We start from the raw sequence: 17,712 nt of genomic DNA, 5'->3' as shown, positions 1-17,712 counted from the left end.
CGATAAGGGTCGGCCTTGGTGCCTTAGACCCTGTTGATATAATGAGGATAACTCACTTCGAAACTGCCGACTGAACAAATAACCCAAGCTGCTCCGATTACTGATACGATCTCCACCACTGGACAACCACCAAGGCACTGAACTCAAAACAATATCCAAAATTACCAAAACACCCCTAGAAAACACTGGTCAACCCTTGGTCAAAGACAAGGTCAAAGTCAACCCCTGACTGACTCTACTCGCCGAGTCCCCATGCTCCGAACTTCCCAATCCGCGACTCAACTCGCCGAGTCACCCCGAGACTCGCCGAGTTCAACAACTCTGAGTCCACTCACATACAACTCACTGAGTCATCCCCTTGACTCACCGATTCACGGCTCAACCAGAAAAGATTGGGACTCTTCGACAAGACTCGCCGAGTCCAAGAATAGACTCGTCGACTCTAAGGCTATCTTCAACCTACTCGCCGAGTTGTTCTTCCAACTCGTCGAGTTCCAGGCCATCTTCATCCAACTCGCCGAGTTGTTCTTCCAACCCGTCGAGTTCCAGCCTATCTTCAAGCAACTCGTCGAGTCTACCCATGTGACTCGTCGAGTACCACCGGTCTGAATCCATACAGAAGCATTCCAGGCCATGCAATTGATCCAAAACATAGATCTAGCCTCCTACAATCCATCCATCACGTAAAGTGGCAAACTTTACGTGAATCCAAAAAGATCTAGGCCTTTTACACTTTAGGGCTAGGGTTTGGGACATGATAGCTTCACTACACACTCAAACACAGGGACTTTCAGGCATTCCGACCCTTCTCCATTCCAGATCTGAGGTAGCAACCTCAGATCTAACCTTTAAACTCCAAAACACCAAAATATATGATCTCTAACACCCCCAAAATGAAGAATCTAGACAATAATAGCTCAACAATGAAATGATACCTCAAAAAGGAAGCTCCAAGAGAAGATTAACCCGAATCCTTGCAAATCCCTTTGATCCAAGTCTCTTTTCCTTCAAGATCTCTTCAACAACCACCTCTCCAAGCTCCAATTCACTCAACAATGGGGTTTCCTCACGAAATTAGGGTTTCTGGAACTCAAGGGATGATAAGGAGGCTGGGGAGGAAACATAATGTTCTTTATATAGGGCTCAACTTCCTGATTTAGGGTTTTCTCCATTCAGCGCCTACTCGCCGAGTCCACCTTACTGACTCGCCGATTCAGCCACTTAACATGCGACCAAGTCGCGACTCTACTCGCCGAGTCTACCCATGGACTCGCCGAGTCGCTCTTTCCCAATTTACTCTTTTAGCCCTTCAACTCTTACTCTTGATATTTCGGGATGTTACACACAAAAACCAAGCGAATCAGCTCCCTTTTTAGATGATTCATTAGGAAAATTTACACACGAAGGAGAGGCCCAAAAAACAGCCTTAACCGGACCAACTATGGTATGGTCGATACATTCAACAACTACAACAGTAGTTGTTGTAACAGTAACAACAACTACCTGAATTTCTGATGGTAACTCTGTTGGAATCCCAACAGAGAAAGGACAAAGATCTGGAACTCTTGAGTAAGAATCATGATGGAACAGAGGGGCTGCAACAGACCAAGCCTTCTTTGAACTAAAAATATTAGAATTCCTAGAATAACTCTCTTCATCAACATTACCACAGTGATCATTTTCTTGAGAGTAATTGTGAATGGAGTCTTCATTTTTCATTCTCTCTAAAGTATCATATATACCAAATGGGTCATACGAACCCTTTTTCTTTTCATGAAAATCATTAAAAACTCCATCTTCTTGAAATTGAACATGATCTTCAACATTATCCACTCTATGTTTTAGAGATTCACAAGGGAATGAAGGAGTCCACTCGGGTGCTTCTTTAATTCTAACCGACAAAACATTATCATCAACAATAACTTTGAAAACATCCAAGATGATATCTTGAAAATTAGATAAAATACATACCCTTTTTTGTACACATCTTCACCCAACTCATCATCAAGATGAACAATGCTTCCCCATTTAGCTAGAATCTTCTTGAATGTTTCTTTACTCCATACACGCAATGAATATACTTCTACATCAACCCATACAAATCTCTCTGAAGGGACAAAGTTTCTATCCCAAGGACGTTTCTCAGTAATCCAATGATCCATAGCTTTACTATTCATGAAATTCTTACAAGCATCTTTATGCTTAAATTGAAACATTACCCACAAACCACCAACGTAACGAATGTCTAAATCATCACAGTCATCATCAAAACATAACATCCTTAAATTAGGCATAGTAAGGAAGTCTTTAGCTTTGACTAAACAAGCACATTTTCTTCTTTTAATAATGAAATCACAAAAACTAATTAATATGAATAATATCATCAACCTTCTTTATACCAGGAATGACTTTTATATTACCCTTAACAACATTTCTGACATCCCCATTTTCACGGCCAGAAAAGATCGATTTTGTTTATGCTTTGTTAAAAAATCAGAGTAACATTTTAACTAAAAGTGTTGCGGAATTTGTCCCAAAACAAAATATGATAAAGATTTATCAAAAGCATTTCCGTAGAAATGTATTTCATTAAAAAGACTCAGGATTTCATGTTAGATACAGATCATAAGCATAAACAATACAACATAGGCCTTACTACATTATTCCGTATTTAAAGGCCTAAAATCCATTAATCTCTCATCCCAAGACATCACATCTATGCTCATACGCCACTACCTGTAATACAAGAAACTGAGTGGGTCAGGCTTGGGATCCTGGTGAGCACATAGGGTTTTCAACCCACAATAAATAAGTTTATTAAATTTATCAAACCAAACAACCCTGATTACCCATTCCCGTTATCCTCACTTTACCTCCCTAAAACATCTAACACAAGGGACCTAGTTTGAGGACTATCATCGGGATGGACATTACTGCTAAGGGGATTCCTCAAAAATAAATGTCCTTAAGGCAACCATGTAGGGGATGGAGTACACTTGGTGAGCACACAGTTCAAATAAACACCTACAGGTTGCGAGCCTGCTAGTGTTCCACTGGACTGTCTAGAATAGTCTATAGTCGTCATCTATACTTCGCTAGATGACTGGATCATTAATAACATCTATAACGAGGCCTCTCATCATTTCATTTTATCACATAACAACTAATACATCTACCCATGTTTTACCCCAACATTTTCGTAGATTTAAAATACATATACAGTTTAAATCATTGAAAACATGTATAAAAATGTTCATCCAGCATAGATAGCAAATATTCAGATAATATGCACACCTTGCACGTAATTTATATAAAATACTTCATATCTATGTGTAAGCTGAAAGTAACTATGCACTCACCTGAAAGGTGGTGACTCAGCACTCGGAAAGCGCTTCGATACTCTCAAAACAATTTTCCTTCGATAAAACCTAGTACCAATACCACTAGGGTTTAGTCTAACGATAACTGCGACTAATTAATAGTCTAGCTATTCTTACTATTATATAAGCTTTAAACAATACTTATATAACCCATAATAATAGCCCAAGTATTTGTTATAAGTTCTTAATATCGTTACTATAATTAAATAAAAGTTATATTAAAAATAGCGTAGGCGTAGCTTACTTACAACGGGTTTTTCTCAAAACCGGGCGCCGCTGGAGCAATGTTCCTGAGCCGAAAGTGTCTTCTTCTTGGAGCCTTCGGGCACTCCGGGGCTTCCGCCTCGCGCTAGGGAGGTTCCCTAGGCTTTTCGGGGTGTTTCGGGGGGTTTCGGGGCTAAAGAGAAGTTCTAGAGAGAGAAGGAAGTGAAGGGAGGTGTGAGGAATGAATGGAGGCCTCACCACTTATTTATAGGGGTTGGAGGATGGTTCACATCGTGAATTTTTAATATTCACATCGTGAGCCAGGCTGGCTGCAGCCAGGCGCAGCCTGGTGCTGACACGTGGCATCGCACACAGGGTGAAAATCAGCCGATTTTCAAAAATTCATAATTTTCGCATACAAACTCCGTTTTCGACGTTCTTTATATCCACGCGTAGTTAAAAACAAGATCTACAACTTTCATTTAGACTCCGTCGGCTAATTCCCGACCGATCTTAAATTTAACAGTAGGAGGAGTTTAGACTGCTAAATAACTGCGAAGAATTCGTAACTCCTTCATACGGAATCCATTTTCGTCTATCTTTTTACCGTTGTGTTCCTATTAATGAGATATTCAACTCTCAGTTAGGTCGCGTAAGCCAAAAACTGCTCGAACTAAAATTCGAGTTTCGGGCCGTGCACTGCTAAGCTGAATCTTAGAAAAATCATAACTTCCTCATACGAAGTCAGATTTAAGCGTTCTTTTTATAGATGTTCTCGGTTTAACATATACTACAACTTTGGTTTAGATCACTAAGTCTAAAAAGTCCTCCGTCGTAAATTCACTATTTACGTCTCCCGGTGTCGTACCGGTTTTGCCGTAAAACTTCGACGGGCCATAACTTCTTCGTTATAACTCAGATTTCGGCGTTCTTTATATCCCCGAAATCCTTGTTTCGACCACTACAACTTTATATAAAGATATCGAGCTTATCTCACACTTTAATTTTGACGCTTATTTTTATCATTTATTTATTAAGTATTTATAAATACATAATAAGCATAAAAATTCACATAATACTCAAATATTTCATCTTTATTACTTCAAAAAGAGTTACAATAGTTGACCTAGACTATTACATTGTCAAAATTGCTTAGCCCTGAAACCCGGGCATTACAACACTTGCATAGGAGTTTGCTTGGCTTTCATTATTATCCAAATTGTTACACAGAGAATATCCTTTTAGGAGAAGATTTATTAGGTTTAGATACTGATTTCGAGATTCTTGGGGTAGATGCAAACAGTTTATAGTAACCAAACCAAACATCACACAATTTTTTATTATGCTTTCATATCTATAACACCCATAAATCTGATGAATCCGAAACGATTACCCAATCTTGATTTAATGTTAGAAATAAATACATCTACAACCTTTCCAATTCGGTTACAAACCCGCCATAAATCACTGCTCAACACTAAGTCTGAGAATTTAGTAATGTAGAAGGATGATACGTCCTTATTGGAAATTCGATCGCCATTCTGAAATTGTGATTGTCGTTGCCGTCTGAAACTACGATTAACATCATCTTTTCGAATCTTAGCCCAAAACTCATCAGGTTTCGATCGATTAAAGGAATTTGAACCCATATGGAGATCGTTGTAAACCCTACGACAATAGAAGAGAAGAACGATACCAATGTTGGAGAAATCAAAGACCTTCTATGAACAGAAATTGTTCAAAATCATATAATTAAAACGGTATAATTTATCTTTTCAGAAATAAGTTATATATTAAACTGGCTAATTTATAATTCATATTTTCATATATAAGCCTAGTATATATTAAAATGGTTAATTTATAATTCGAATTTTTCTAAAATATTGTCTGTCATGTTCTTCATACTGATTATTTCTATTTTATAGTTTTCACATATTTTTTTATTATTTTTAATACACATTAAGATATAATATATGAAAATGCTTCCAAATTTACATTAAATTATCTATAAAACAATATAAGACTCCACAAGGAAACCACATATTAATTAAAAAATAAGATCTGAAAATGGACGAGAATATAACCCTTCAGGCTTCATCCCATGCATATCCAATTTGTTAGAAACCCTACACCTCCAAAAAGAGTCTTTGGACTTTGCAAAGGATCACGAGAATGCTGGATGTCAATTCCTTTCCATCCTTAAAGTGTTTTTTCCATGGTTGGAAAATTAATTAATATACGAAAAAGAGTTCAGTATTTTCTTCATACAATTGTGATTTCCTTTGCCATGAATTCCGTGATTTATCTGCAAAAGATCTTTAAGAAAAAAATAAAAAAACATACTTCCATTAATTCCAACGGCTGCCACACGATCGAGGAATTATTGGTTTCTTGGTGGGAATGATTATATTGTATATGCTAGGCATTTTTTTTTTCTTTTTATCAAAAGGCATATCAAATTTTAAAGCATAATAAATCACAATATCCCGGGGTCTATCTCATCCAGTCCAAATGTTCACATGAGAGGTTAGTCGCGGAACAATGATAACAAAAATAAAAAAACCTCATTTAATTAAATAGGGTATGAGAAAGTAACATAGTAGTAGTACTCCGATACGGATAAAACGACCACGTCACTTTAAGTGACCTATGTCATTTGGGGAAAAATATGATATTGGGGCCGACGAGTTGTCGACAATTGTCTAATTCCAGCGAAGGTGTTGACGGAAAAGTTTACCCCATCAATAATCATAAAGAAACGACAGCTCCAAGATGTACCAGATATAAAACGTTAGAGATTGAACATTGTAAATGAACTTTTAATTAATAACAGATACAAACTTTGTACATTGGCGGACCTAGATATATGCACGGGGTAGCCTATGTTACCCTTCAAATTTTTTAGTGTAGTAGAAATATTTTGGAGAATTTTTTGGTCATAATATATTTTTTGCCCACGTGCTATGATAATGTGTCATCACCTGATCCTGTTTATATATATATATATATATATATATATATATATATATATATATATATGGCGTTTTCCAAATATTCTATATTATATTTTTATGCTATTTAGATTTAGAAGGTACTTATAATACTTAAATTTATATTTTACATGTATAATTTGTTGCTAGAGCGGAAAGAAAGCAAAAAGGCTGAAATTAGAGTTGGATAGCAAAAAGGACGAGATAGCTGAAGGAAACCCATTACGCCCAGTGTAATGGGACCTAAACCCAACATACTGGGTTGGATCGTTTCGGATTAAAACACGCATATTTACGACTTACACCTATCATAAATCAACGTACGTAAGTCGGTCTAAAAATTTATATAATGTGGTTTTTGGCTAACCAGAAGAGAGATTACGATTTATATCATTCCTTGGTCGACAAGAAACCCTTCTTCTACTGCTTTGAGAGTCTAGAAAGGGGCTGAAGGTCGTTACTTTGATATAGAGAGAAGATCTGATGGATAGAGAGTGGATTCATGCCAGAAATCATTTGGTTTGTTATTTTGATCATGATTATCATTCCAGTGTGATTCCATATATGTTTACTTTCTGATTTAGGTGTTAAAACCCTTTGTCTTGTGCTTATGACTAGATGAATCTTTAAGAATTTAGATTAATTGTTATTTGGATTGTTTGTTCTTTTTTAATCTATTTTGTCAAGTTTGATTGCAAGATTCGTATGTGTTAAAGATTGTTAATTTATTCTCGATTGCTGAGTTAATAGAGTTTAGATGACCATTCTGACTGTGTTAATTTGAATCATAGTTATCCATGATCATTGGTAATTATGACTAGCGTTGGATCAAAACCTAGGGTAGGGAATAAAGTGATGAACTTTAATGTGTATGCATATGTAGATGACCATTCTATGTATGAATTAATTTCTATGATAATTAGAATTAATAAAGATCAAATTTTGCTTAATATGAACCAAATATTGATTTGCATGATTGTTTGTTCACTTGATCATTGGATTAATAGTTTTGTTGAAATCAAAGGATTAGTAGTCTGATCATGATGCTTGTCATATTAGGAATCGATGAATAATGAATAAATATCCATTGCACTTAGTAGTTAACCAATATTTTGAGATGAAATCCAGTATAAATCAAAGTACCTAAAGAAATTTATCTTCAGTTAGCTTATCGCGATTTGTTGTTTCATTTTTTATCTGGGATTTAATTACATAAATCCCTCTCTTACTATGTTTGTTTGTTTAATGTAATCTATAATAAAAAAAAACTCCAAATTAATTCATCACTATTTCCCTTCTGTTCGACACCTAGTCTTACCATAACTATACTATTGCACGATTAGGTGCATCAGATGTGTTTATTAGTCCAGTTGTGATAAAATCAGTTTTATAATTTAAAATTTAAACAATTAAAATATATACATAAAAACAAATATGGTGCTACCCCTAAAATCATATGTCCACCACCTCACATTTTGTTTTGAGTCGGATATATATATATATATATATATATATATATATATATATATATATATATATATATATATATATATATATATATATATATATATATATATATATATCAACTTATATGTTTAAAACATGTACTTACTAAGATTCTAGTTGAGTTGAGTCGTCCGTGTATATATATATATATATATATATATATATATATATATATATATATATATATATATATATATATATATATATATATATATATATATATATATATATATATATATATGAACTTATATGTTTAAAACATGTACTTACTAAGATTCTAGTTGAGTTGAGTCGTCCCGATAGAAATCTCGTGAGCCTTATAAATATTTAATTATTTGGAAATAATACCTGGCTACCAAACAGCGGTAACTTTATTATATAGTTTTACATTTTTGATAACAAAAGTTGTATTCACCTTATAACTGCTTTGATTTTGGGTAAAAGTTAAGCTAAAACATATTTTATTCAGCTTACTGCTTTTGTCGCCTTACATTTATAGTATATAATTTTCAATACAAGCATGAATGATGTTAATTTATATGATAGTTTCTGTTATGATAAATGAACTAATAATTAATTAAGTGGCTATATAAGCATGTGTATAAATTACTTGTTACGTGTATGCAAGAAAAAAAGATAACAAAACGTACAAAAAGAAACAAAGGATAATATGTAATTATAATATTATATTACTCCATTATATATATATATATATATATATATATATATATATATATATATATATATATATATATATATATATATATATATATATAATGTTTGTAATTATGTATGCATTTTTTTATGATACCACTTAACCTAGTCAGGGGAGTTTAATAACTTGTACACGTGAGTACAAATTTCGTTAAAGTTCATAAATACAACTATGATGAGCTTAAATGATGTGGAGATGCGTAGTTCGCAAGCGGAAGAGGAAAAGGAATGATCAATAATCGACACAACAGAAGTACTATGCAAATTACACATTTCATGCAAAACATATTATAAGATGGACTTAGTGTTGAAACCGGTTTTCGCTTGTTTAGACTTGATACTGTTGTAGCCATTTTTTGGCTTTATTCCCCGTTTTTTGCAAGTATCTTTATAAATATTAATATTGTCGTCGTTTTATAACTATGCAAAAACGACCTTGACCACTCATATCATCACTTCCTTTAATTTACTAAGGACTAAAACAGTTACATCTTGTTAATTATCCTTTCTCATTTAGATTATTGATTGAGTCTTTATAATATAAATGACAATGTAACCCGTTAATTACATCTCATGTAACTCTGTTTCTTTCCTAGCGACTTGGTAGGTTCCCTTTATAAACTTCAGCTATTCCAAAAAAAAAAAAAAAAAAAAAAAACTTCTAAGTACACCAGAGAGAGAGAGAGAGAGAGATTCTATTGTTTAAATTCTTTGCTAGGCAAAGGTATTTCTCCTTCCAGTTGTATCATTCTTTAATTTTGCGTGTTAGAGCTAGCTCTAGCAGCTTGTATCTTCCAGAGAATAATATCCACCCACTTCACCTTCGGTCTCGTATTTGTGTTTGTGTGTGTGTGTGTGTGAGAGAGAGAGAGAGAGAGAGAGAGAGAGAGAGAGAGAGAGAGAGAGAGAGAGAGTATCCTAAGTGTATACCGATGATTCAACAATAAGTTTTGCAGGTTTCACAAATACCCATATAGAAATGAAGAGAAGCGATATCTTCAAAGAACAAGATCATGAACAACAAGACTATACCACGAAGAAAAACCCTAGTTTTCCAGGCCTTCATGAGGAAGAAGAAGATGACGATGAAGAAGAAGAAGATGCTGAATTAGAAAAGGCTGATCATAACTCAGCAAGTACTAGTATACCCAAAAATGGATCAACTTCAAGCAACAGCACAGTAGAAGAGAGCGAGAAGAAGTCTAACTCAGCCTCCGGTTATGTGCGACCTTACGTTCGTTCCAAGAACCCTAGGCTCCGGTGGACACCCGAACTCCATCTCCGATTTATTCATGCAGTCGAGAAATTGGGAGGTCAAGAAAGTAAGCAATTATAATCAACCTATTTCATGTGGTTCTGTATTGTATTAATTATTCATCAAACCTTTTCCTCAATAAATATCTGATTTTAATGAAATCTAATGTGTTTTATACAGGAGCAACACCGAAGTTAGTTCTTCAATTGATGAACATCAAAGGGCTTAGCATCTCCCATGTCAAAAGCCATCTTCAAGTAATTCTTTTTATTTAATTAAATTTCATTTTAATTACAGTTCATTTTTTATATTTATCAATTATAATAATATTTCATAATTTCTCTGTCGATTGAATTTGTTTAAGTAGATGTATAGAAGCAAGAAGATTGACGATCCAAATCAAGGTAAATACACAGCATAACTATTAATCAAGAAAATTTCAAGAAATTTAATTTTTATTACAAGCTTTCGAATATTTTTGCAGCTGTTTCAGAACAAAGGCTTCTTTATGAAAGTGATGATCATCATATTTACAACCTTAGCCAACTTCCCATGCTCCAAAGCTTACCTCAAAAATCAATTTCCAATTTTAGGTAAGATATTAAATAAATTAAACTGTTATATCCTTTCTAATAGTTTTGAACTTTCTGATATTAAAATCACTAATTTGTTTCATCCTTAATTATTCATATCTTCTATCGATTATCAGATATTCAGATGGTCTTTGGAGTCACCACACAAACCAAGATTGCAACCCTTTTATAGAAGGTGGACTTAGCAATGGTGTTCATGGTTCAAGAGTACTTGAGAGATTAATCTATGAAAGGAACAACAGCTCACATTTTAGATGCCTCGCAAACAATAATAGTGAAGAATCCCAGTTGAGATTATTCGGAGATCATTATCGTTGGTCGAGAGAAAAGCCAATCGAAATCAAAACTCAAACGGATAATAGATCAGACATCATCATCAACAATCATGACAAAATGGTACTCAAAAGGAAGGACATCAATCAACAGAATCAAGAGAATCATGATCTTGATCTAAATCTTTCGCTACAAATGAAAACCCATGAAAATGATGATTCAAGAAACGATGAGGTCAAAGAGAGCGAGTGTGCCTTATCATTGTTTTCGTCAATTTCAACTAAAAGCTCTAGTAACATTAGAAGATCAAAGCATGCAAAAACAGTGGGTGGTAGTACTAGTACAAGCCTAGATCTGACTTTGTGAAAGAAACAAATTAACTGTTCAAGTAAGATTCTGAAGGTACTATAATAATATAAAATATATATTGTTACAAAACAAACTTATATTGCAGGTTGTTCCTCAGCCTAGGTATTCTACTACTAACAATGCTGTCCTTTTATCGGTTGTCATCAGTTCAAGTCAACCCAAATTATGACCTAATGATCCTACTATTATAGGACATTAATTAAATGTGGTCATGTTATTCATAATTGATCGGTTAACTGAAACACTATATTTAGTTGATAAGTTAAGTTTTGTAAAAATTTGGTGTGTTACCGGGTAATACTTGAGCATCTTATAACGGTCTTTGTGTTCAAATATTGAGAGTTTCAATTAAGGGTAAGCTGTGCATCACATATTTTTTAAAGGGGCTGCTTGTATCATCGTGAAATGTGAGTTCTCTCTTACAAACCTTGAAATATCGGGTTGCCGCAATGAGTGTGGTGAACTAATTTTAAGTTTTGTAAAAACTAATTAACAAGGTAGCTAAAAATATAAAATAATATAAAAAAAAACACTTTGAAAAATAATTCAATATTATAAGACAAATAGATAATATTGTAATATTATCACAAATATATCACATCTAATGACATGACTCGAATATTATAACATAATATTTTCTTCAAGGTTTCATATAGTTTTTTGTGGTAAAAAAATTATTAATTCATAATAAGATTTACGAAACTGGTGATCATTTTATACTAAATAACAGATCTGAGTGGTGTACGTTTGGTCTTAAGTTATTAAGAGCTTAATGAGGAGGTCGGCAAACTGCTCAGTTATTCATGGCGTAACTTCTGAGTACACGTGTAGCGTGGCCCTGCCCCATTTTCTGTGGGAAGGCTCTACGTGCGACATAGTGCTAGAGTACACATGGCGTACAATTGGAAGGCGATTTGGGTCATTTTTTAACATTAGGTCATGTTGAGGTGGGGTCTAGCCTTGGAAGGGTAAAATGGTCTTTTACCCTAGTGAGAGGGAGTATGAAATCAACCTTTGATCATGGGTTATTACCTTAATTATTAATTAGGGTTGTTTTGAACATGTTTAGTGTGAGGAGATTTTATAGTAGCAGCGAGTGTGAAATTCGGTTATCTTCGGATTGAGGTGAGTCTCCTCACAATATTGGTTGGTCGAAGGCACTAATGTCGGGCCATTAGATTATGTTTATAGGATGCTAGCTTTCTTTATGACTCTTGCATGTATTTGTATGCATGTTTGGGCGGGGCTCACTATATGTGTTGGACGGGACCCACTACATGTTACTGACAAATCTCTACCGAGTGGGGCCCGATGTATGTATGGTATGTGGTATTTTTGGGGAAATTCACTAAGCTTTATTCTTAGACCATCTCCAACCCATTTGTAACGACCCAATTTTCAAAGTAAAATTTTCATTTTTAGGGTGGTCAAACATAATTCCATACATTAAGAAACCCAATTATAATTGTTTTCAAAACATAAGTCAAATACAACTTTTATTCTAAATATCAGAGTGTCCCATCAAACGTCTGTGAGAGAGTGCACGCCACGCCATCACTCCTTGCCCTTGCCCTTGGGATCTAAAGTACCTAAAACCATAAACAAACATGTAAGCACGAAGCTTAGTGATTTCCCCGGAGCATACCCCACACACAATCCACATAACATGCTAGCTATAAAAGCTACCTCTACCACATAACACATATCAATTAGCTATAAAGCTACCTCTACCACATAATGCATATCAATTAGCTATAAAAGCTACCTCTACCACATAATGCATATCAATTAGCTATAAAGCTATCTCTACCCTTAGCCATAAAGGCTATCTCTACCATTAGGTCTGAAGGCTATCTCTACCGTTAGCTTTGAAGGTTATCTCTACCATTAGCCACAAAGGCTATCTCTACCCTTAGCCATAAAGTCTAGCTCTACCACATATCAATACATAATAGTGCCACATACCTCTACACAGCAAGTATACCAACTATCATAAAATGGGCCAACCTTGGTGCCTTAGACCCATTGGTATGGTGAGAAAACTCACCTCGAATGCAGAAGCTTCCTGAAGAAATCCTTAACTGCTGCCCCCGTCCACTTCCTGAACCATCAATACCGATAAATATACCTAATTAGCAACTGGGTCCCATACCATAATCCTTAATCCATGCATGGGGTAAAATGACCATTTTACCCCTGGCCCAGTATGATCCAAACTAAGGCCCAAATCTTAAAACAAAACCCAACACTAGGTAGGCTTTCCAAGCCACTAGTGGTCCAATAATGGCCCAAACATATTCTTGGCCCAAATCATCTGACTTTTGATTCCCCACTAAGGCCCAAAGACCCAAAGCATGGCCCAATAGCACAATGCCCAACTAACAGAGTACGCGGGGCGTACATCCACGTACGCTAAGCGTATTGACTAAATGGTGCGTACGATGGGCGTACCTTCACGTACGCTCAACGTAAGCCCCCTGTTAAGTCCATTTCTCATTAAGTGCTTAATACTTCACTTCAAAAGCTACAATCACATATCCTGGTCCTTTTCCACATCTTAATCCATAAAGTCACTGACTTGGTGACTTTACTTGGCCCAAACAAGCCCAAACTCCAAAAATGATGTTCTACTTTCATGAAAAGGGCTAGATCTCATGCATGAACCCATTATGACATACAAGATGGAGACTTTACTTCTTATGGGACCCTTTTAGCTCTGAGGGTGGCAACCCTGAGCTCACAAACGATATTTCACCATAAAGGTCCATTCTTGGGACCAAAATGACTCTAAAACCAAACTACAATAGATCTAAGCATTCTTAGGTAAAGTTATGAACTTTATACCTCCCAAGAGTCCCAAAGGATGATGTTATCCCAGATCTATGAGCTCCAACTTCCCAATTTCTTCCTTTCCAACTTCTTCTTTTCCTCTTCCAAGCTTACACCACCAAAATGAGCTTCTTAAGGTTAAAACCACTTAAGAACAAGGGGATGGGGCGTTCTAGGGTATCTCTGAGGTTGGGGGACAGATAAGGACGCTAGAGTTTGAGCCATTAAGTTCTTTATATAGTTTTTGGCCCTAAAATTACGGTTTCTGGACACTGGACGTACGCTAGGCGTACGCCAAAAACACCCGCAACCATTTCCTTTTTATACGTTGGGAGTAACCCAGCTTACGCTGTGTAACGCTCTGTTCCGAATTGACTCCTAGTCTGAGGTGGTGGCTCGAAGGTCGGTCATTACAAGTATTATGGCTCTTGTGAAGGTAAGATCTAGCCCTTTTGGGTTCGGGTGATGTATTAGAAGTGATCCGGGTATTCGGTTTGTGTTTTGGAGCCTAGGGGTATTTCGGTAAAACGGCAGTTCGGTTTTTTGTGAAAAATGGACTTTTTTCAAAAGTTATTTAGGAAGATATTATTTGATAGAAGTGTAGGGCTTCTCATTACCTTTTCGTGGATATAAGGATCGTCGAAAACGGATTTATAACGAAGAAGTTATGGCCTTCGGAAGTTTAGTAGTTTCAGGCTTAGCCGAGTACGTTTGGCGTACACAAGGAGTACGTTGGCGTACTAGTGAAGAAGGTAGTACGTTGGGTGTACTTTTGGAGTACGTTGGCCATACTGACCAGGAGGATCACGAATGTTCCCCGGAGTACGCTGGGCGTACTCCAGTCAGATCAGAACCCTATTTTAGGGTCTTGGACCCTATTCAAACTCCTTATCTCATAACCTAACCCTAACATCTTTAGCCTCCACCCCTCTAAACCCTAGAAATCGTCATATATCATCCATGGTGGCATTTTGAGCTTATGGAGTCCATTTTTAGGGTGTTTGACCTATTTTCAAGAAGATGAAGTTTGATGCAAAGATGGGAATCAAGGAGGAGCTTATGGATCTAGTTTTTAGGACTCATTCACAGCTTGATGAAGGTATAAAGCTTTGAACTTAAACATTGAATGGTTAGATCTATTATGTTGAGTTTTTGGATCTCTTTGGTCCCAAGAATGGAGCTTTATGGTTCCAAATCTGTTTTTAGGCTTGGGGTTGCCACCCTTGATGCTATTTGAGTCCCTAAAGTAGAAAGTTGCCATCTTGATGGTCTTAATGGGTTCATGCTTGAGTTAGGGTCACTTTTATCGAAGTAAAATGTTATTTTTGGAGTTTGGGTTTGTTTGGGGCATGCAAAGTCACCAATTCAGTGACTTTATGGGTTTAGACATTAAGTATAGCTTAGATCTGTGATTTGGACTTGTTGGATCAAGTATTAAGCACTTAATGGATGTTGTGCATGAGTTGTTTGTACGCTGGGTGTACCATGTAGTATGCTGCATGTACAGTCCATTTGATCAGTACACTAAGCGTACAGAATAGGTACGTTGGGCGTACACTCTCAAGAGGACTTAGGCCTTAGTGAACTTCGGACCTTTGGGTCCTAATGGCTTTGGGCCTGGACTTGCAGTTTGTTGGATCTGAATGTATGTGAGGCTAATATTGGTATAGTTGGGCCTATTAGGCCTTGTGGCCCAATATAGAAATGGACTTCATAATTGTGGGCCTCGGTTTGGGCCAATTCTTGGACTAGGTTGTTGTGGGCCTTCGTTGGCCATTTAGGGTCAGGATTATTGACTACGGAGAATATTGGGCTTTAGTATAAGGTCCATTGGAAAGGTCTGCGCCTAAATTGGAAAATTGGGCCATTGATAGTTTTACGGACATTATAATGTTGGGCTTTTGTTTTGGGTTTGGGCCCTTAGTTTTGGATCATATTGGGCCAGGGGTAAAATGGTCATTTTACCCCATGCATGGATTAAGGATTGTGGTATGGGACCCAATTGCTAATTGTGTATATTGATTGGTAGTGACAGCTCGGGTAGTTGGAGGGGCAGCAAGTAAGGATTTCTTTAGGAAGCTTCTGCATTCGAGGTGAGTCTTCTCACCATACCCATGGGTCTAAGGCACCAAGGCCGACCCATTATGTAATTATGGTATATGTGTTAGTCATTCTGTGATTGGATATGATATGTGATTGTGTGTTATTGCATGGAAGACCCCGGGGGGAGCCCGTTGCATTGGATGTAAGACTATGTGGGGTAGCCCATGGCATTCCTAGGTAAAGACCATGTAGGGTAGCCCATGGCACAATGGTGTAAGACCCTGGGGGGAGCCCACAAGATCCTTATAGGTTTAATTATGTTATGTGTAGGTATTTCTGTGATATATGATATGTTTATGTGATATGTGTTATGCTAGTTGTCTTTGTGATACTTGCATGGAAGACCCCGGGGGGAGCCCGTGGCAATTAGATATAAGACCATGTGGGGTAGCCCATGGAATTCTCAGGTTAATATCATGTGAGGTAGCCCATGGCACAATGGTGTAAGACCCTGGGGGAGCCCACGACATTCTTACAGGTTTTTGTATGCATGGCTTATGTGTTATATGTAGCTTTTATAGCTAGCAGGAAATGTGATACAGGTAGCTTTTATAGCAACAGGATATGTGACATGTGGTTTGTGTGTATGGTATGCTCTGGGAGACTCACTAAGCTTTGTGCTTATGGTTTATAGTTTTGGTTTCAGGTATCATCGATTTGGAAATGAAGAGGTCGGATTGGTCGTAGTGCACACACCTATGATTTCTGCAATGAATGATTTTGGGATGAACTCTGATAAATGTTTTACTTAATGATTTGAAATGTTTGGAATAAATGGTATCAATGTTTTAACTATATTAAAAATAAAATTTTTACTCTTGATTTTGGTTCGTTACACGCTGGGTGTACTCACTCGCCTTCCACTTTTCATGCATGGTCCTTCCTTGTCATTTATTTCCATTAGGGGCCATTTTCGCCATGAACTTCAAAGGGTCATAAATCCTTCATTCTAAGTCCGTTTCCGACGAACTTTATATCCACGAAAAGGTGGCAGGGAGCCCTACACTCCAATCGACACCTCCAAGTCCAAAACCTTCCGGATGAAACCCGGGACCCATGAAAGACCGAATCACCCCTACCCTTTGCTTTTCGAGACCCCAACCTAGTACTTTTAAACAAGGTGTTACAACTCTCTCCCACTTAAAATAGACTTCGTCCTCAAGGTCATGCATCACCATTCGCGACATACCAGGCTACCTAAGCATCATGGCCACAAACCTGGAAATACCCCGGTGCTCCCAAGACCATCAAAACCAACCCTCGCAGGGTTCTAGAATCCGAAGATGAACGATTTCCTTGAAACCTGATCACATCCGCTCCATCTGAAGCCTAAAGTCTCGAGGTGGTTTGTCTCCCTGACAGACTGCCCACATTGAATCATCCTTGAACTGATTCCACCAGAGACCTGCCTAGAGAGAATACTCCTACTCGTAATTCCTTGAGGCCTCTTAGAGAACAAAAGTCACCAACCCACTGCGACTACCGAAATGACCCCT

The 17,712-nt window shown here is 36.7% G+C and overlaps 1 protein-coding gene across 1 annotated transcript; it reads left to right on the top strand.

The window, feature by feature from the left end:
* Positions 1-9,454: 9,454 nt before the first annotated feature.
* LOC111896814 (uncharacterized) lies at positions 9,455-11,427 on the top strand. Its single transcript, XM_023892800.3, has 5 exons — positions 9,455-10,116; positions 10,230-10,306; positions 10,417-10,453; positions 10,534-10,642; positions 10,759-11,427. The coding sequence occupies exons 1-5, from the start codon at positions 9,774-9,776 to the stop codon at positions 11,279-11,281; spliced, it is 1,089 nt and encodes a 362-aa protein (XP_023748568.1). The 5' UTR covers positions 9,455-9,773; the 3' UTR covers positions 11,282-11,427.
* Positions 11,428-17,712: the final 6,285 nt, after the last annotated feature.

This window comes from Lactuca sativa, chromosome 9 (assembly GCF_002870075.4).
Source record: "Lactuca sativa cultivar Salinas chromosome 9, Lsat_Salinas_v11, whole genome shotgun sequence".
Lineage (NCBI taxonomy): Eukaryota > Viridiplantae > Streptophyta > Magnoliopsida > Asterales > Asteraceae > Lactuca > Lactuca sativa.
The sequence above is the reverse complement of the archived record's forward strand: the minus strand, read 5'-3'. Positions and strand labels throughout refer to the sequence as shown.